The sequence below is a fragment of the Heterocephalus glaber genome, unplaced genomic scaffold, assembly GCF_053883595.1.
Source record: "Heterocephalus glaber isolate CG9 unplaced genomic scaffold, H.glaber_assembly_v1.0 deba00001504, whole genome shotgun sequence".
Lineage (NCBI taxonomy): Eukaryota > Metazoa > Chordata > Mammalia > Rodentia > Bathyergidae > Heterocephalus > Heterocephalus glaber.
In genome coordinates, this window is record NW_028258324.1 from 55,864,600 (window position 1) to 55,887,011 (window position 22,412).

At 40.5% G+C, this 22,412-nt stretch overlaps 1 protein-coding gene across 3 annotated transcripts in view; it reads left to right on the plus strand.

Annotated features, from left to right (window-relative positions):
- Usp13 (ubiquitin specific peptidase 13) overlaps positions 1-22,412 on the plus strand; it is a 111,082-nt gene that overhangs the window by 3,391 nt on the left and 85,279 nt on the right. For all 3 annotated transcript variants that reach the window (XM_087186560.1, XM_004834639.3, XM_004834640.3), the window contains exon 2: positions 17,347-17,472. In XM_087186560.1, coding sequence (XP_087042686.1) covers positions 17,347-17,472 — 126 coding nt within the window. The remainder of the gene's footprint in view (positions 1-17,346; positions 17,473-22,412) is intronic.

Consider the following 22,412-nt stretch of genomic DNA (forward strand, 5'->3'; position numbering starts at 1 on the left):
GGAGACAGTAATGACCCTATCTCAAGGGGTTGTTTTATGGATTAAGAAAAATAATTCTGCCATGTGTGCCTGGCCAATTAGCATTATCACATAGTTGCGCTAAAAAAGAAAGGAGGAAAGAAGGAAGAAACAAAAAGAAAGGAAGGAAAGGCAAGAGAAGGAAGAAAGAAAAGAGTGAATTGCATGTTGTAAGGCCAAGAATTTGGTTGTGGTGTGTCATGTAGAAAGTTTCATGTGGTTAATTGGAGAAATTAGCTTGTTCACACTTCTGCTCACAAGCCTTCATGAACCACCATGGAAATCTCTTGTCGCCTGGTTGTTGAGCTCCTCCTTTGTTCCTGGGTACTTTGTCCTCCCTCTCTTCTCCTCTGTTTCTAGATTGTCAACTGTGGTGAGGCCAGTCAATGGCTCTTCCGTATGTAAGACTTGTTTCCTTTTCTCATCCTGCTTTCCTCTCCTGATCATTATTCAAGGCTCTCTATCTTTCCCTTCGGTTTCAGACTTCATCTTTTCCTCTAATTACATTGCTTACAGTCTGTATCATACAACACAGAAATTATAGTCTATTCATCATAGTTGACTATTACTTAATTTCTTTTACCCATTTAATTCTTATTTTTAAAGAATTTACTAGATGTGAAGCCACGTACCAAGCACTGGGCCCTGGTGAAGAGTGAGTCCCTCTAGTGCTGATTCTGCCCCCTCCCCACCTGTGTGTTGAGTGGAGCACTTGTCTGTACATTGTCTTAGCATCAGGTCACCACCTGCAAATGTGGAAGCTGAGGCAAGCCCTAGGTTAGGCAGTTTATTTTGGAAAGGCATCTCAGGGAGCAGAAATGGAATAGTGACCAAGAGAAGGAAGGAAAGCCAATTTTTAAGAGTTAGTTACTGAGCTGGGTTGCACAGTATGCAACCAGTGCTAAATCCCTTTGGGACTCGCTGGGGGACTGTGGAATGCACTTCAGAGTCCTCCACTTGAGATGTGGAAGAGGGGGAATGTTTTTCTGCTGGCTCCCAGCCCCCACTGGTCAAGTGTTGCTGAGGAGTAGAAACACACTCACTTTTCAAGGTTTGCATTTGTGCCCAGAAGGGCTGATTCAGATCCTTCAGGCTTCCCATGAATGGCAGCAGCTGAGCAGCAAGTGGGTGCAGCTGGGGTTAGGACTGTTGGGACACATCTGCTGTGACAGTCAACTGCACACAGTGGTGCAACGGGATGTGAAACTCACTATAAAGTGTGCTCCCAATACCTCTTCTTCCCTTCCAGCATCAGGGCTATTTTCTAAGAGGGAGCTTTGTTCCCATTCTCTGAAATTCTGAGAGGCTTTGGTAATATTGAAGTGTCTCGGTTGGTTCTGTGTCTCCCTAGAATTCTTTGCAAAACTGATGGATGCTGGCCTGGTGGTCAGGACTGGTTTAGACATTCACCAGGAAAGCCTTTGAGATCTCCATCTACTTGTCGGAAAACTTTATGTTAGGTATTCAGTAAATCCTTCTTTCTGTCTTTCCTTCCACAAGTATTTACTAATATGTCTGGTACTGTGTAAGGCATTGCCAAGAATGACTGTGACATCTAACATATTATCAAATTGTTTCCTCTGACCAGTGGCACCAGCACGTCCTGGAATGGTTAGAAATGCTAATTTGGCCCTATTTGTAGATGATAGGATTTTTTGCATAGAAGATCCAGAAACTCCACCAGAAGACTTTTTGATCTGACAAACAAATTCAGTAAAGTGGCAGAATACAATCATTACACAGAAATCAATAGTATTCCTGTTCACCAATAATGAGCACACTAAAAATGAAATAAAGATAACAATTCCATTCACAGTCCCTTCAAAAAGGCTAAATATCTAGGAATTAACTTAACCAAGATGGTGAAAGAGTGAAAATTCTGGAATACTGCAGGAAAAAATTGAAGAAGACATTAGAAAATGGAAAGGCTTCTCTTGTTAATGGATCAGAAAGATTAATACTGTGAAAATGTCCACATTATCAAAAGTTATCTACAGATTCAGTGTGATCCTATGAAAATACCAACAATGTTCTTCATAGAACTAGAAAAAATTTCTTAAAATTCATATGGAGTCAGAAAAGACACAGAATAGCTAAAGTAATCCTGAGCAAAAAGAGCAATGCTGGAAGCATCCAATACTGGATTTCACGTAATACTCCAAAGCCATAGTGATAAAAACAGCATGATACCTGTGCCCAACCAGGCAAGTAGACCACTGGAATAGAACAGAAGACACAGAAACTAACCTGTGTCTCAACCATCTGATTATTGACAAAGTGGTCAAAACCATACACTAGAGAAAAGACCGTGTCTTATAACAAATGATGTGGGAAAACCAGATATCCACTTGTAGAAGATTGAAGCTAGATCCCCGCCTCTCACTCTATTAAAGTCAAATAAAGATGGATCAAAGACCTATATATAAAACCAGAAACTTTGAAATTGCTGGGAGATAACACAGGAAATAATATCAAAAATCAATAAGGGAAGTACATCAAAAGTTTTGTACAGCAAAGAAAACGGTTAAGAGAGTGAAGACACAATATACAGAATGGGATAAAGTCTGTGCTAGCTATTCTTCTGGTAGAGGATTAACCTCTAGAATATATCAAAAAATTAACTTCCCCCCAAACAAATAACTCAACCAAAAAATGGACAGATGAACTGACTAGACATTTCTCAAATGAATAAGTTCAGAGGGGCAATAAGTATGAGAAAAAATGTCAACAACTTTAGCTGTTAGGGAAATGCAAATCAAAACTACATTGAGTTTCCATCTCACCCCAGTCAGAATGATATCAAAATACAAAAAACAATGAATGCTGGTATGGATGGAGGAGGGAAGGAAACTGTCTGCATTGTTGGGGGGAATGTAAACTAGTACAACCACTACGGAAATCAGTATGGAGATTCTTCAACAAAACTGAAAATAGAAATACTGGTTGATCCAGCTATACTTCTGAGTGTATTCCTGAAAGAATGAAAGAAATCATGCTACAGTGACACAAGCACATTCATGCTTATAGTCACACAATTCATAATAGCTTAAGCTGTTGTAACAGTTTAGATGCCCATCAACAGATGAATAAAGAAAAAATATTTATGTATAAAGAAAATGTGATATATAATAAATATATTTATTATATTAAAATGGAATATTATTTTGTAAGAAGAATTTGCAGAAAAATGGATGGAACTGGAGACCATCATGTTAAGCAAATAGGCCAGACTCAGAACGCATATAGTGAATGGTTTATCTTATAGGAGAAACCAAATAAATAAAGAAATAAAAGGAAATTAAGGAGAGTGGAGACAGAATTTCAGCGTTGTTTTAATTTTGCAGTCCATGTTTTAATCCGGTCTCCAGGTGATTATGATGTGTACCCGAGTTTAAGACCCAGTGATAGGTCATTTACTAGATGCTGAGTGTTGTTTGTAGAATACACTCTTACTCATATATGAGCTCATTTAATCCTCATAACAGCCCTTGTTATACACTATTAACAGCATCTTGCAGGTGAGGAGACTGAAGCACAAAGCTCACACAGAGTAAATGGTAGAATTGGTATTTGAATCTGGATTGCCTGCTCGCCTATTTTTAGACCAGTTTAACCATTTTTTCACTGTGCAATTTAGTGGCATTAAGTACATTCACACTGATGTGCAATGCACTACTATCCATCTCTAGAAGTTTTTCATCACCCCAAGCTGAAACTCTCTATCTATTGGACTAAACTGTTCCTTTTCCCTCCTCTTGGTCTCTTCCAACCATGATTCTAATTTCTGCCTCGATGGATGAGCTTAGGGTGACTCATGTAAGTGGAATCACACAGAGTATTTCCTTTTGTGTCTGGTTTATTTCACTTACCATGCTTTTCTAGTCTCCTCCTTGTTATGCTATGTATCAGAATTTCATTCATTTTTCAGGCTGAGTAATATTCCAGTGTATATCTACACTGCATTTTGTTTATCCATTCATCTGTGGATGGACATTTGGGTTGTTTCTGACTTCTGGCTATTGTGAATAATGCCGCATTGATCTTTGGTGTACAGGTGTCTGGGTCCCTGCAGGCTCTGTGCTTTTTACCATTGTGCTGTGCACATTGCCCTATAGGCATTGAGACTTCCCAGATGGTGCTTACCTGTAGGGAAAAAATATTTCTAATCAACAATATTTCTAATCAAACTGATATGTGATGGTAAAGCAAAATATAGGAGCTAACAGACTTCTTGTCCTCTTTTGGAGTTGTAAATTTACTTTTTAAATTAAAAAACATTAGTACAATTAAAGACACATTGGCATTAATCTCCATCAAAATTGGAGATGCAAATTTAAAGAGATTCTAATTAATTTCACTTGTCAAAAATTTCCTCAGCCTTCCATGTATTCGCCCGTGCTCTTTCTCAGAGAGGATGCCTTCGCCCAAATCCTTATCCTGCTGGGAGAGCCCTGGAGAGCCTTTAAAGCCAGCTCAGGTGTTCTGTAGGAAAACCCCCACGACTCAGGCCAAGGCAGACCTTTGCTTTCCTTTGTCTTCAAAGCACTTTGTGTATCGCTGTCACAGGTGGGATAAAAATGGTTGAAGTTATGGAATAGCTGAGGTCTGAATAGAGAATTAAAGGGACAAGAGCAGAAGACTGAAAACAGCAGCCTTTGGGAGTCTGTGCTCTTCAGCCTACATCTTTTCTGATTTTTCTGTTTTTATTTTCACATCACGAACACGGGCTTGTGATAGAAAGTTTGTAAAAATAACTAATATGGTGTTTTTATTTTGTCATATTATCTATAACATCCTAAGTTTCACCCTTGAAAAGCCAGAGAAGGGTGTCTTGGCTGCTTGCTGGGTGTTTTGTGCATTGTAACTTTCATGACCCTTTTGTTTTTTGGTACCGGGGATCGAACTCAGGACCTCGTGCTTGCAAGGCAGGAGGCAGAATCACTGAGCTAAATTCCCGGCCCTTTTTGTTTTTGGTACTGGGGATTGAACTCGGGACCTTGCGCTTGTGAGGCAGGCGGCAGAACCATTGAGCTAAATCCCCGGCCCTGCATTGTAACTTTCGATGCCCCAGGAGGCTTGGTAGAAGCCCTCCGCGTTGTGGGCCCCAGGGAGATAAGAGAGGCCTGGTCTCTGTGAGTGTAGCCAGAACTTGGTTCACTCTGCTGCTGACATCCAGTATTGCGGTGATCAGTTGAAGACACTCCTTGTCCCCATGCCCAGCGAAGATGTGAACAAGGGCACCTATTCTTAGGGCCGGAACATCAGGTCAGTGCAACAGTGAGAACAGTTTAATGCGTCTGAATGTGTCTCAGGACCAGAAATGTTGCTAGAGGTGCAGAATACCATGTGCTTCTTCTGGTAAGACTAAAAATGAATCTTTGCATTTTGTGTTAATTAGCAAGTGTTACTCCTTAGTTAGAGCCTACCATGCACCCAGCACCCAGGTAGGTGCTATAGCGGGCAGAGAGGGTGTGAATAAATGGTAAGGCTGAGTAGGACATGAATCTCTGTAATAGCAGACTTTGTGCACTACTTTCATGTATTTAGTAGGAAACAAACAAGTTCTAGGTACTTTTATTTGGTTTTTTTTTTGTTTGTTTGTTTTTGTTTTTGGTACCAGGGATCAAACTCAGGTCCTTGCGCTTGCGCAGCAGGCGGTGAAACCACTGAACTAAATCCCCGGCCCTCTAGGTACTTTTATATACATCATTTGTTTAAATTCAGTAACTAACTGGCTTGTAAGATGTGGTTATTGTTGTTGCCCTGCATTATGGGTGAGGGGACTGAGAGGTTAGGTCATTTGCTCAAAGACTTGCTAAAAAACTGGTGCATGACAGAAATGGGATTTAAGGCTTAATGTGTCATGAGGTTAGAGCTGAAGCCCTTATAAGATATTTAGGTTTTGAACTGTGTGGTCCATGGGGACTTCAGACCTGGGAGTAATCAGTGCCTCCAAAGGGTTATTGACCCGGATGACTAGATGGGATCTGAATACGTGGCATTTTGGAGGAGGAGGAGGAGGAGGAGAGGACAGAGGTATAGAGGTGAGGCCAAAGTCAGCATGTGTGTGGAGCAGGAAACTTACAGAGGAGAGGATCATCAGGGAGACTTGAAGACGATGATACATAAGGCTGGTCATGAGGAGGTCAGCCCTACTGGGCCAGCCAGCTGGGGCAAGGGAACAGTGTGAGGACAGTGGTCTCTTAGTGCTGCTGTTCTGAAGTGGAATGAGGGAGGTGGTGAAGCCTTGGATAAGGATCCAACTAGGATGCTGCTGGGAGCTGGAGAGGAGTGCCTGGGTTAGATGAAGACAGTGGGAGCAGAGATCCGGGTGGAGGGGGCAGAGTAAACCCAGCAAAGTCTGATAAAGATATGGCCCAGCTTAGCAGCAGAACATACACAGTGCATGAAGGAGTGGGTGAAGGTCAAGGAGACTTCAAGGCTTGTAGCCTCCTCAAGGTCCCAAGTGAGGAAGATGAGAGAATAAAGGAAAGTGGACAAGGACTGTGTGGCCCCTGGGAATACTGGAAACTGGAATGGAGCCAGGGTTTGGATTTCAGAGTTGGACAGTCCCTAGGTTAGAGACTCTACATTTGTGAGTAGCTCTGCCATTTGAAGGGCCCAGACTCCACCTCTACACTCCTGGGTGGGGGTTTTCTCCCAGGTGTAGCACAAGTAGTGATGGGCTCTCACTTTTTGGCTTCCCTCCGATTGGCTCAAGTTCCAGAGAAACTCAGGCAGGAGAGGCCTGGAGCAGTTATTTCCTCTAGGACTTTGAAGTATGAATAGATGGAACACATGGGCTTACTGTTCACGACATAAAATCACTCCAGAGCAAATCTGCTGCATATACACTATACAGGCATTTGGCCAACAGGCTGAAGTTTCTTTTAAGTGAATTATAATTGTGAAAACTTTCTCCTAATCAAACCAAATGTTATTTCTCTTGTCCTGGTTAATTTTGGGGGGTGTGACTGTAAAAATGTTGACCTGGACAAGGAAGTCTCCATCTTCAGCAGTTCTTAGAAATAGGCTTGGTGGTCTGGTAGAGGGATTAATGGTGTGATTGGCCAGGAGGAAAGAGAACATAAAGACCGGAACATGGGGGTAGTATAGGAAGCAGGGGTGAAAGTAATTCACATATTGTATTTTGGGGAGAGAACTGCTGGATTGCTCCTTTGGACGTGCCATTTGGTTGGTTCTGCCATTGAGTCTCCAGCCTGAGGCTTTGGAAGGAGCACCAGTTGGTGTGAGTTATTACACCCAGGCTAATATCGAGACACGAGTTGATGAGGGCTGGACTGCAGGGGCCACTAACCCTTGCAGCTACTTCGCCAGGGCTCAGAGCCCAGGCCCTGAGTCTTGAAAGTTTTTTTTTGGTCAGGGACCTGTCAGCCAGGCACTGTCACCTCCCAGGGACTCCAGCTGTCCTTTGGAGTTTGAGGGCTGGACACCTCTCCTCCCTGCAGAAAGCCTAGCAGAGTGCCTGGCCCAGGCCTCTCAGAGGGCTCTGCTCTCCTTTTCCTGCTCCTCCTGCTTCTGTTGAATGAAAAGGCCTAGAAAAACAGACAAACTGCTCTTTTTTCCAAGTCCTTGAGATGACAGCTGTGCTTGCCGACAGCCACCCACCTGGCTCCTGCCACCAAAATGACATCTGCTTCTCAGATGCACTAGGCAGCCTGTGGCGGCCAAATTGGCCTGAATTCAAATCCACCCCCCTTACTACTTAGTAGCCACGTGACTTCAGCAAGTGCTTTAATTTCCCTGGGTTTCTCTGACCCTGGGCTTCCCTCTTGCTAGTACCTGCCTCAGAGTTGTTGTCCTCATAGCTGCCCATTAAAAAGCTGCTTATTGCTGTCCCTCACTCTAGCCAGAGAGTCTGTGGCAGAAGGGCATGCCCTAATCCCTCTGGGCAGGAGAGGTGGCATGCATAGGATCATAGAGCTGCCAAAGAGAGACACCGTGTACCTGGTAATCCTACATGGTGCTCTGCCTGCAGTGAAAGTGATGAATATCGTTGGCGTCTTTGGGGGTATCTCTGCTCAGGCTAATTTTTATTCATATTCACATCACCCCAGAGTGATGGGCTTTATGGCTTATCTTGCAAACCCAATCCTCATGTTAACATGGTTTATCAGAGGAGATGTAGTCTGCAGAAAACCATGTCTTTTAAAAAAGCAAAATAAAAATAAAAAATGACTAGAAAAGTTCGTACTGTTGATAAAGCATTTCTACATTTTCCTTTTCAACATATAAGCCAAAAACTGCTTGTGTGGATTATAGCTTCCCTTTAGCACTGCCCAAGGTGCTCAGCTAAGTGTCTTCATCCACCCATGGTTTTCGTAATGCTGCCTGTCCTGTGAGCATCACAGTATGTCCCGTTGTTCTGTCCTGTCTCTTCCCAGCTATTGCCAGTAACAAATACCAAGAGCAAGGATTGGATTTTATACCTAGGAAAAAAGTTAGTAAATGATAGATACTTCAGTGGAACAATTAATTTATAGTGGCATCAAAACCTAGTTGTTTGGACTCTGCCTTTATTCAGTGGGAGTGGGATATGTAGCACCGAGGTGTAGGAGTCTTCTGTAGACGGGAAAACTTTCCAAGTCAGAGCATCCTGAAAAAAAATCATTACTACATTCATATTTCTATCTTTTTCTTAACATTTTATGGCCACAAGCATGATTTATCATTGCTTTTAGTTAGTGGAGAAGCCTACATTGTCTTGGGATTATATCCATTTTTTTCCTGCTTTACTTCTGTAGACAAATTTATTTCTGTGGATTTGCTGTTGAAACGCAGGTTTTGGGTTTTATTTATTTTTCTGTGGCAATTATGTTTTACTGCTGACCTGTTTGGGCCATTCATTCCCTGCTATCTGGTTTGTTTTCTAATAGTGCTTTCTCCACTGTAGTTCCCCTTTCTGTGTACTGCGTGCTTGGTAAACTTGTTTCCATGCTTGGAACCTTGTTTTACTTCCTTATTGCATATTTGCTTCTCATATGCATGTGCCTAATTTTTGCATTTAAAAACTCTTGTCTGTCGGGGCATAGTGGCACATACCTGTAATCCTAGCTAATTTGTCTGGGGCTGTAGCTCAATGATAATACGCCTGCCTAGGATGGGTGTGGACCCAGGTTCAATCTTTGGTGTCAAAAACAGTGACACAAATAAAAACAACCAAACCAAACTAAACCAAAGAAAATTTCTTGTCTGATTGGCTCTGGAATCCAGAATGTACTGGGGATCGGTGCTCCAGGTTTTGAAATATGCATGAAGTGCCTCCTTGGGAGGTTGAATTAAGAGGAGAATGATTGCTTGATGAAAGCAAGAGTTGAACAGAGTGAGGTGGATGATTTTATGGTGTAATGACTGACCAGTTAGGAGTTGTCCTTGATTTAGTCCTTTCACATGACCTTAACATCTCATCTGTGTTCTCCATCAGTGGGCTTTGTCCTAAAACTACCTCCTGCATCTGCCCGGGTTTCCCCCTTCCTTCTTTCTCTTGCTACCTCCCCCTGGCTAAGCCACCCTCTTGAAGTGATGGAATCCATTTGTATCTGTGCTGTCCAGAGAGGTAGGGTGGCTACTGAGTGCTTGAAGTGTGGTTAGTGCAACTGAGGAACGTAAATTTAATTGAACTTTAAATATCCACATGTGGCTAGTTGTACTATGTTGGCCAGTATGAGTCTACACCGTATGATAGTCCTTTAACCGTATATTTTCTTGACCTCTTCCCCATAATTCTTCTCCAGTAGCCAGAGTGAGCTTTTAAAGATGCAGATGATACTGTGGTACTTCTCATGTTTAAGCCCTCCAAGGGCCTCACATCCCACTTAGAGCGAAGCCCAGCTCTTCACTTGCCTGTGGCCCCCTGGAGCTGGCCTCTGCTGTCACCTCTGCTCTCAAGCTCCTGCAGCACCCTGGCTGCCTTTCTGTCTCATGAAGGGCAGAGCTTTTCTGGAGTTGCAGCCTTTTGCTTGTGTTTTCTCGTCTAGTTAGGGTGCTCTTCCTTTGTCTTCTCAGCTTCCCGGAAACCCCCTCCTCATTTCCAGCCCGCTGTCTCTACAAAGACCCCAGGCCTCAGGCTCCTTTATTACTCTTACCATTGCTAGAAACTACCTTCTACATCTTTCTTGCTCATTCTCTGTCCCTCCTCACTAGGATGTCACTGTCTAGGCCACCAACCCTGCTCTGGTCTCTGTTGACCTCTGTGGAGTGTGGAGGCCCCGAGTCCTCCCCTGTTGCCCCCAACCCCATCAGCTTCTCTTGGGCTCTGGAGGAGACGACACAGCCTCCTTTTCTTTCACAGGTTCTTTTCTAGAACATTATCATCCTCCTTCTGCAAACAAGAATGGCATCCAACTGGGGGACAGTGTCCTTGATTAGTTTCATTTTCTCCGCCGTCATCACGGTTTCTTCGGCTTCCCTGAGATTACTCTCCTTATCGCTTCTATTTTACTTGTGTTTCCAAATTTCCTCAGCTACAAGATAATCTTAGTTATTTCAACTATATTTTACTTTGAGTAAGGAGAATGTGCAGATGCATAAAACCATGCTGTTGGGTCGTTAATGCCAGGGAAACCAGGCTCAAGAAAAGTGAACCCTGAAAGACTGTTCTGGTCCATGTACATACACTTGGGTACTAAATATGTTCAGTTAAGAAAAGAATTTATTTTTCAAATAAAAGGTAAATTCACGTTCTGGAAGAACAATTGCAAAATGCCAGAAGAGAACATGGAGTCGAAGAATCCCACCCTGAGATAACATAGATGAGGCAGAGTGTACATGTTGTATATGTTGTAAAATGACAATGCACTGTCGGCCAAGGATTTAGCTCAGTGGCTCTGGTGCCTGCCTCACAAGCACAAGGGCCTGAGTTCGATCCACAGTACCAAAAAAAAAAAAATTACAATACTGTTTTGTTCTTTACATTCTTCACTCAAAAATACTGTGTACGTATTTCCTATCATCAGTAAGGCTCATCTATAAGTCAATTGTAGATGTCCAGTGACATTTCATGGACAGATCATAAATTACTAAGCATTCAGGTTACTTTCATGATTTCAAGCAGATAGTTTAGTTAAATTCTTTTTTCTTTTTTCTTCTTTTTAAAAAACTGTTGGTGTTCTAGAAAATACCGCACCCTTGTTCCTTTTGCAAGGATGTGTGCAGCACAGTCTTCCCGTGGTGTGAGTATGTAACTTACTCTGGACGTGGATTTGTTGTGACTCCATCCCCACGTCATGTTTCTCTTTGTGGCAATGACTGCTTGTTTTCCGCGGGAGACACTGTTCTGTAGTTAGGAAAACAAGTGCTGCGTGGCGGTGCTGTTTCCTGACTGCGTGAGCGTTGCTCACACACGCTTGCTTCCCTTCCTGCCTTCCAGTGAGAGGCTGGTCTCCAAGCAAACACCATGGTAAACACAGCTCCCTGAACAACTGCTGATTGACAATGTAGTGTATTTTTATTTGGAGTGACTGTTCACTTGCTGCTCTGAAATGGGTAACCTTGACCTTTATATTTGGGAATATTTCAACATTCTTAAATGGCAGGCAGTACAAAAGAACTGACTTTGTCCTCGATGTTACTTCTAAATAGTTTGTAGGTAGTACAATATAAATAATAAATAAATAGCTATACACATACCACACACACATATCAAAGCATGGGTTTTAACAATATATGGGCTTCTGATGCTATTTTTGTCTCTTATCATTTGATCATGGGGTGGGAGAAGTTGTCAAAGGGAATCATGATAAAGCCCTTAGTAGTGTTTCTTGACTTCTTTTTGACTTTAGATGTCAAAGTAAAGTCTTGGATCTTGGTTAAGTTTCTGGTTAGTGCACTATGACAACGATCATTAGAATCCTATTCAGCTTAGTGCAAAAATGGCCACATTGGTCCTTCTGGGGTGGGTGCACCTCAAAGCAGGAGCTAGATAGGGTCCAGGGAGGGAAGAGCGTGTGGAGATGCCAGCTACTGTCCTGAAGATCCATTTAGGATTGGCTTGGTCACAGGAGGTAGGAGGGCTACAACAGCTGGGTTCAAGCTAAGAGTAACTTTAGCCAGACAACCTGGTAAACTGGTGATCCTGCTGGTGTCTCAGGTTGTTTTTCTACCACGTGGCTGTTTGTTTCATTATGATGATCCCCAGTGCTTAGTTACACCAAAGGCTTCAAACCTATACTATGAAGGAAGCATTTAAAATTCAGATCAGAAGGGTACTGAGAAACAGTTTGGGAGAGACTAAACCACGTAATTGAGTGCCATGTAATGACACAGAAGTTGTCATTCATTCCAAAAATGCTTGTTTGATACTGCTCCACATAAGATACTGTTTTGGGGAATTCAGTTAGGAATATGACATGGTTTTCCTGCCTGAAAAGAGCTTCCAAAGGTGATGACTCCACATGAAAGAAGCTCCTCACAGCCATGGAGCTCAATGAGCAGGGTGCCTACAATGATGAAATGCAAGTGGATTTGTGGTTAAGGGCAGTCAAACAGGGTCTAGTCCAGGAGATGGAGTGTAGGTCAGGGGCAGAGGCTGGCGGTGTGTGGCATCTGGGGAACATGTACAGTCTAACAGATGTTGACCTGTGTGTCTGGTATCGATGAGGGCTACTATCAAGGCTAGCAGACTGACTTCACGGCCAGAAGTCCCTAGGTGATGCTTTGCTCATGTTGAGACTGCCTTAGAGTGGGGCAGGGTTCACTGAACTCCAGACCAGGGCTACTCAAAGCATGGGGGCTGACCATTGGCAAGAGGTGGGTGCCAACACTAAGAGTGAACATTTAGATTTCTATGGCAACTTGACGTTGCAGCCACCTCCTGGTCCATGGGTTTGTTGGAGCAGGAGAGAGACCTGTTTCGCTTTTGTGAAACTTGCACGTGCACAAATGTGCATATGTGGCTTGAGCTGCGAACCAGCTGGTCACATGGCTTTTCTTAATGAATAGAAGTGAGACAGAACAAATCAAACAACAGCCTTGTCCTTCATGGCAGCAGTTTGAGAAGCACCATTCTAGACCAACAAGGATGTAGTGAGACCTGAGGCTCTGGACCCAAAAGGCAAGAACTTAAGTAAATGTGAATGGGTCATCACTTTCCAGCTTCACTTCAGGCCCTGGCCAACGTGCAACATTCCCTCCCTCAGCCCCAAAACACTGCCGTCGGCATGATGTGTTCTTTATTCATTAAAATTAATTTCTGTCTCTATTATACATAATTCTGCACACATTTCCTATACATACTACATATTCTTCATAAGCTTCTCATTGTAAGTAATGTTTTTTGTTGTGCTTATACACCATGGTTTCTTAGTTTCTCTATTTATGACCATTGCTACTTTTTCTTATTATAAATAGAGCATTTGTGAATATTTATTTACAAATTCGGGTTTATTTTCTCTTTCTTTTGTGTTCCTGAAGTCTAACTCAAAGGGTCAGTTTCATTGCTGTCTGGAATGACTGAACTGATTTGTTCTGTGGGGATAGCTATATGGGTTTTCTATGTGGTTTTAGGGTCTGTGATTTTAATAACTTTTTGCTAGTTGGGCATATGCCTTGATATTATTTTAATGTGCCTATGTTAGCGGGTTGTAAAGATGTGATGATTTAATTTTAATGTTTTTTTGCACATTTAAAATCAAATGGTTTTTAAAAAACTCTTTACTAAGTTGGAATATTGACATCCTATAATTTTTTTTATCAGTTTCTTACATAGTTTGGATGTAATCTTTTGTTCATTTTACTTTATATCTTTCCTCTTTCTGTTGTTGGTTTTCTATTTGTTTCATTACAGTTTTTGTTATAAAACTCATTTGTGTTTACATTTTTATACTTGGTTACATCATCTCTAACGATATTCTTTATTTTCTTGGCCAGCAGTTATTTTCTACTTTATAAGTGGATTAGATGTGCAGATGCTATTCTGCTCTTGTCTCGTTGTTGTTGTTTTGTATTTTTTGGTGCTAGGGATTGGATCCTTGGCCTTGCACACATCCACTACTACTGAGCTACACCTCAGCCCCCTTTTTAAATTTTTCAATTGCTTATGTTTTGGACCTCATCACAGAATTTAAGATGTCGGTCTAGTTTAATTTTCTTCTATATTGATGTCCTACTGTCTCAGCAACTTTCTCTTTCTTTTTCTTTCATTTTTTAGCTGGGAATTAAATCCATGTGCTCTGCTACTGAGGTACACCTCCAGCCCTTTAGTAACTGGGCTCAAACCCAGAACCTCATGAATGCCAGTCAGGTGCTCTGTCACTGAACTACACTCCCAGTCCACTTCAGTAGCTTTTATTAGTGAACTGTTTTCCCCGTTTTTGTTTTTTATGGCTTGAAATATATCAATTAATTATCATAAAATGAATATATTTCTGGAATCTCCATTCTTATGCTACTCTTTATTTTTTTTTGAAAATTAAGTCAATATTCTACGAATTTCAGTTGCAATCTGGTTTAACAGAGCATCTCTACTGCTATTGCTTTAAACAAAATAATGCTTTAAAACAAGCATTATTTTGTATTCTACTCTCTTACTCTTCCATTTCCATTTCACTGTCAACTGGTGGAGTTCTGAAACCTGCCTGACTTCTTGGTTGCGTTTTTGATCATTTGGAGGCAAGTGCTGTACTGCTTTTTCTGGGGGCGATGATCCTAGGGGTGGGTGGCTGGTCAGTGAGAAGACAAAGTTGAGGGTTTGAAACTTTGAGGGTCACTCAGCTTATCTCTGAGGTTGGGCTGCATACCATACTCTGAGTTTTGTTCACAAGGGTCTGGGAGAGATTTTTCACGAGTCTTGTCATAATTATTATTTTTTGTCATAACTATTGAATGAAGCTATTCAATGCACAGGAGTGCTGATGTTGAATCTGAAAGAACAGATATTATAGAACTCATATTTAATTATTAGGAAGGCAAAAGGGAAGAAAGTGTAGATCATTAGATTGGGATGTTCATTCCGTATGGAGCCGCATTGGAAGAGCTTCTGTCTCAGTGTTTCCTTAAGTTTTAAAACTGCTGTCAGGCCCATTGGGCATGTCTTCATAGTGTGGCCTGCTTCAGAGAAGATGCCTGTGGATGTTTCTAATAGATCCCTTCCCTAGGTGGCTGTAATCAAATTTTCCTATTTGATTATGGGCTTTGTGACAATATCAGGCAACTGCAGGAACTGAGAATGAATGCTTGATATATTAAATCTCTGTCAGATTCCCTAACAAGTCAACACATCTTAACAATGAAATTGTCAAAGACTTTAATCTCACATATTACTTTATGAGCTCTTGCAGTGTAAAGCAAGTGTGTATTTTTCTTCAGAAGATACACTTGAGCATTTTTCTCCTTTTGCTTGCTAGTGTCTTGCTGCTTCCACTAGTTGTCTAAATTTAATTTGTTTTCTCCAGCTTGTGTGGCTATCAGAATAAGTTATTCTTTCTTTTGCTTATTTCCCCTAATTAAAAATGATTAGGATAATAGGATAATTATAATTACCCACAATAATTAATAATCAGTGTTTAAGTAATGCTTTAAGAACAGAAAGCACTTTAATGTGTTTCATCCCCTTTAAACTTCACCCCTTCAGATTCCCCTGTGAGAAGGAATTGTTGCTACACCCATGGTTCTAGTGATCACTGGAGCCCAAACTCCTGTATGATGAACTGCCTTATAATTATGTTTTCGGATGCTATTTTGTAGTTGAGTTTTGAGACTTTCATTTGCAAGTGTGTGTTGCTAATATATAAAATTGCAACGTATTTTTGCCTATTAACCTGTGTCCTATGACCTGGCTAAATTCACTAGTTTGTAGATTTTGTAGGATCTTCCATATAAACTATATAGTCAAAATCAAATGGAGATCATTTTAGTTCTTTGTATGTGATATTTTCCTTCCTTTCTTCCTTCTTTCCTCCCTCCCTTCCTTTTTACTTTTTACCTTATAATATACATGCTATAGTAAGGGGCCCATATATGAGCTAATGCTGTTATAATGTTCTTTCTGTGGCAGGATTCTTTTGTATCCTGGCTTATAAATCCTAGATACATTGTTATAAATTTTCACTTTTAAATTAATCTTGAGTTATTGGAACTTAAAGAATTATTTTTTACATATTTGTAGTGAATAACAGTGTTGGTTTTGATATTGTAATTTGTGCTACATTAGAGTGCAGTGTTATGAATTTTGATAGATGTTGGTTGGTAATTTTGACAGGTGTTTCAGAAGTCTGTTTTTCATTATTTGGAGGGGTGAGATTAACAGGAATTTGATAAAATCCACTTCCTTAGAGGATAGGTGGCTACTTTTATAGTCTTTAGAGAAGCATGCTATGCAGAATAAGAGAAAAAGAGAGATGAAATTAAGAGAACACTAAGTATTTAAAATATAAGAAGTATCTTTGACTCTTTATTTTAGTGTTATCTCTGTAATGAGACAATGGCACATGCTTTGAAATGTGCATAGGAAGAGAAAACGAGAAGTAGATAAAATCGAAATCTGATACTTCTGAGCTGGTGAACTTGAGCAAATGACTTACTCTTAGTTTTTTCAAAACTAGAAAATAAAAATACTAATAAGCATCTTGCAGAGATTCACATTAGAAATAATATACTGTGTAAAGCACCTGACACATATCTGGCATGCAATAGTATGTAGCTATGGTTATCATAGGAACACACCCTTTATTATTTACTTTTCAAGTTATGTACTTATTAAATTGTCATATTTTACTTGTGTGTCACTAAATGTTGGAATGAATATCTTTGAAGAAACTTAAAAGGATCTAAAATTTTTTTTTTTTTTTTTTTGTACCGGGGATCGAACTCAGGTCCTTCCGCTTGCAAGGCAGGCGGCGGAACCACTGAGCTAAATCCCCGGCCCAAGGATCTAAAATTTTATGTTCCTGGAGATGTGCATAGATGAATGAGGAAAAAATGATAAAATCTGACAGTAATGATAGTACTGGATCCTTTGCCAACCTTTTCCATCTTTTAACTTTCTTTATCCCTTTTTAAAGTCAGGCAAGCATATTTATTTTGCAGGGACTCTTTGCATTTCACCTGACTGCGAATGTAGCCTGTATTTGGTAAATTGAAGGCTTGGCTGCCTGGAAGCTCCTGCAGCTGAGAGTTGGCATAGGAACTGTCATTGTGGGTGGCTCTGGGGCCATGGAGGGGTCATCACAGATGATTACACGAGTAATAGAGGCCTTTAGCTAGACTTTGTCTTCATTGTCTGCCTCTTTTTCCCTTTCCTTTTTCTATATCTAGACTACATACTTGGCTGGGTGTCCTTGGCTAATGTTTTGTTCTGTCTCTTTCTTTTAGAACTCTGAAGGTGGACTCTATGTATGCATGAATACGTTTTTGGCCTTTGGAAGGGAACATGTTGAAAGACATTTTCGAAAAACTGGACAGAGTGTCTACATGCACCTAAAAAGACATGTGAAAGAGGTGAGCTACACACTTGTAGAGCAATGACCTCCATACTTTCCCTGCAACATTGTCTTAGTGTGCTTGATACATGGAGGTTTTAGTGTGTCCATATAACTTCTTCTCATTCTCTTTTATGTTGGAAAACAAAAACAGCATGGTGTGTAGAAAGTGGCAGATTTTCCCCGATCTTCATCTTAGCCACTTTTCCTCTTCTTCTGGACTCCTCACTGGAGTTGTTAAGAGGACATGGGTTGACCGATGGGAAAAAAGATAATCTAAGTTTAAAAACACAGAAAAAGTATAGAAAATACGTAATGTTAGGTACTCTCTTTTGGATCCCCAAAAGTCAGCAGTGACAAAACATTTGAGTGTTTTTGCTATTTGTTTTTTTTTTACTTTTTAGTGAGAGAAATATAAATTTCCTGAAAATTCGAGTCCCTTTGTAAGGGACTTCCTTTCAAAGTAACCACTGCTGTGAATTGTTGCTTTTTGTTCCCTTGTGTGTCATTATAGTTGATTTACATTGTGTGTTCACGAACAATATGTAGTTTGTATATTTTAAGGATGTAATTACAAGCTATCACCCTGTTGCCTATAATTCTGTGTAGCACTTCCCCACTCAGTGCTGTTTTTGGAATCTATGAATGTTGAGATGCATCTGAGTGTACTTAATTAATTTTAGTAGTTATTTGTTACTCTAGCCTATGAGTACTTTGCAATTTATTCTACTCTTGTATTGATGAATGCTTAAATTGTTTCTATTTTTTCCTACTGCAAACAATGCAGAAACTAACATTTCTATACATTTCTCCTGGGGGGACATGTGCAAAATTCCTTTAGGAAACATATCTGGAAGTGGTATTGCTAGTTCATAGGTGTATTTATCTTCATTTTTATTAGATGAAGCTCAGTCTGTCTAGGGTGATTGTAGCAATTTATACTCCTAACTGTAATGATTAGGAATTCCTATTTCCTCTCAGCTTCACCAACACTTCCCGGACTTTCTTGGGTATTTTTAGACATTTGTTTTTTTAAAATGAACTTAGGAATCAGTTCATCTAGTTAAAAAATATACTGTTGAGGTTTAGGTCACAGTCACATTGAATTTATAGATTAATGTATAATCCATACCATGTAAGTTCCATGAGGGCATGGATTTTTCATCTCCTGTATTCACTCCTGTGTCCATAAGCATCTTATAATGTCTAACTCATAGTAAGTGCATCAGAAGTATTTATTGAATGACCACTCAACCTGGCATATTTCTTTATTCTTTTTTATAGTTCAATAATATATTGAAATTTCTGCAAAGGAATTTATATTTTGCTAGATTTCTAAGGTACCCTATACTTTTTGTTACTCATGTTACTGCTTTTATTGTTTACATATTTAATTGTTTATTGATGTTAGGTATATTATTAATTTTCAAATGTCCATTTTCTATAGTCCTAATAATTTGTAGACTATTTTATCTTCTAGTCAAATCTGATTTGAATTTTATTAATCTCTCTCTTTAGTTCACCTAATATGTACTCTGTTTAAGAGAAAGGCTGGAGGTCATATAAGCCATAAATGCAAAGATTAGCTTTAAAATAGTTTAATTTTGGTCTGATGTGATAAGATTTATGTTCACTAGTCCTCTTGGGTGCTGCATAGAAATTCTTAGGGAGTTCCTATCTGTCTATCTATCTATCTATCTATCTATCTATCTATCTATCTATCTATATCCCATATATCTTATTGTAAAGAGATACAATTTTAGGCAACTCAAGCAAGAAAAAAAAGAAACTGGAGCTGAGAGCCTTGCTCAGGGTCACAAAGTCAGTGGCAACATTGTGGAATGCTGGTAATCTTATACGGTCAGCTCTATGTCTAAAATTTTAAGTGAAACATTTCACTCTTTGACTACAGCCTCCACTCATTTTTGCTCTTTCACTCTCTCATTTCCATTTTTTAAAATATATTTATTGGTACATTTTAGGTATAAAATACATTTACATTTATCATTGGGTGTTTGTACCTGAACATGATGTATCTTAGTTCTCATTTCCATTTTGAACCATAACTCTACCTCCTTAGGTCTTCTTAGCCTGTGACTCGTTTACCTTGCTTCTAATGACCCATGGTTCTAAACATTCTGTCTTCAACAATTCCTGTGACACGCCCTTGTTCTCTTGTTTTGCCCCTTTAATTGTCCTCCAGAACTCCAACCAGTTGACCCAATTGAGCAATCTCTCCCTTTCTATGCACAGATTGCTTGGAAACCCCCTTACCACCGTGGTATCTGGGACTACGTTAGTTTGTTTTGCATTACTATAATGAAATACCTAAGGGAGACTCTGGTAAGGACCCCATGAAAAATGGCTGATGATGGTGTGTATGTGGAGGAAGTGAAACAGGAAGCCAAAGAGACTGGAGTCCCATAATTCCTTCTAAGGCATGCTTTGTTGGCCTAAGGAGCTCTCATTGAGCCTCATCTTTAAATGTCCCACCACCTACCCATACCACACTGAGGACCAAGCCTCCAACACAGGAATATTTAGGGGTGGGGTAGTAAACAGCATCCAAAGGATAGTAGGTACTTTGTCAGACTTCTGAGTTTCCTCTTTCTGTTGGGTCCTCTTACTGCCTGTGTCCTCCCCACTCTCCTGGTGACCCCTCTGAACGTTGGAATTTTTTTCCTCAAAACTTTATCAGTATTTATCATTCTCAGAAAACTTTTTTTGGTACACGGGATCGAACTCAGGACCTTGAGCTTGTGAGGCAGGTGGTGGAACCACTGAGCTAAATCCCCGGCCCTCAGAAAACTCTTTTGACTTGTACATTACAGAGAAAACTGGGACCCAGGGACAGGAACTCATATAACTTCCTCTTGTGTCCTGGGAGCTTTTCTGCATCCATTTCCACATTTGTTTCACTCCCACTTCAGCAGAAAGCTGTCATATATCTGTCCTCATGGTCCTGGTTCTTCCTAACTCACCAACTTGCTTGTTCATAACTGCACCTGTGTTACAGCCCCAGCTTCTCTTTCTCCTGGCTTATTTTCTTCCACCTTAGAATCCTCCACAAAACTATCCTTGTAATTTGTGTCCTTCTGCAGTCATATTCTTTAAGTGAAGCTTCTTTAAAACCTTTTCTCTTTGCATACTCACTGCTACATCTCCCCTTAGGACTCAGGATTGAAGTCTGATTGATTTTTGTTAATCCACAAAATTGCCAAGATTGTCCATGAGCTCTTGCATACTGTAGTACTTGGTGGATGTGTTTTATCTCTGATGCTACCAGACATTTTGAGTATTCGAATACTTGAGCTTACTTTCCATTGAAACTGTTTCTCTCTTATCTTTTTGGCATCATCCTTTCTCAGCTTTCCTCCTTCTTTCTGGATGTCTTTGCATTTTAAAAAGTAGGGTGCCTTCCTTTGCCTACTCCTTAGCTATTGGCATTTACTAAGATGCCATTTGACCAGCATGTCTTCTTTCTCCAAAAGATACTCATCTTCACATTACTTCACATTAGTGTCATCCATATCCTTCTTTAACCAGTTCATTCATTACAAAGCTGTAGCACTAGTCCTTTTCAGGGATATCGAGCACTCAGTAAGAATAGTAGGGATGAAAAGGACTTCAGAGCTATTTGGGAAGCCCAGATAACAAGACGTAGTCACCAACATGACACAGAAGGAAGGTAGAACCCAAAGGATGTCTAAGTCTCTGGAATTCCCAAAGAAGGACTATTTTGAGAAAGAGGAGAGTACAGTTTGGGTACACTGAACTTGAGGGCACTTATGAGATGTTGAAGAACAATAAAATCCAGGTCAGAGTTAAATGGTCAGATTTCACCTTTGGAGAGCTGTTAACCTAGAAGTCATCAGTTTAGAAAAAATGGTTAAAGAAGGATATGGATGAGGGCTGGGGATTTAGCTCAGGGGCACTACGCCTGCCTGGAAAGTGCAAGGTCCTGAGTTCGATTTCTGGTACCCCCCCCCCCCAAGATATGATACAGGTTTGGGTTCCAAGACACAAGTCCTGGGGTGTTGAGGGACAGAAAAAAAAATGCTTATGAAGGATATGGATGACACCAATGTGAAGATGAACATCTTTGGAGAAAGAAGATAGGCTGGCCAAATGGCACCTTAGAAATGCCAGTAGGTAAGGAATAAACAAAGGTTTTTGAGCAAAAGTGAGCCATAATAATGAGATTGCTAAGATGTGAACTGTAAACCTGTAGTAGAAGCTATAAAAACTTACTCTGAGAAGCACGGAGAGTTGGCTTTTGATTTCAGATGATCAAATGTGGGACAGGAGACTTAGGACTCTTAAGACAAAGAAGTAGCAAATGTGCAACAAAGTCTCGAGGCTTGTGACTGCTTCGAAAGATGCTGAGGCTGGACCCCCCCCACCACACAATATGGTGGTTGGAAGCTTGTTCTTTTTTAATAACTGAAAGAATGCAGTGTGGAAATTATCTTGGCCACTTGAAATTATTATAATTATTATAATCTTATGTGAAAGTAAAATTACTTGTGCAAGCATCTGATGAATGACCTCATGTGCTGGGCATATGTTTGTTGCTCTGGGGACTTCCACACTAGGCAGAAATGCATCAAGGTTAAGATGGCAAACACAGTCATGTAACACGCTCCAGAAATGTTTAAGAAGGTTTCATATGATCAGGGTATCAGGATGATATATAGACACTTATTAAATCCTTCAGCAATGGTTGTTGATCATACACAGGACCGAGCTGGGGGTCCCCTGGGTAAGGAGGGGAACACAATTTGGACCTCTTGAAGCCACGACTATCTTCCCACTCTCCTCATCTCACGTGGACTCCAGCCTTCCTGGGAGCACATGCGATTGAAGTTTAAGCATCTACTTTACCTGGGCCTTTGATGTCCACTTCCCTTTCCTGAAGTGGTTTCTGTAGAATGTGGTGAGAGTAATCGGTTGCAGCAG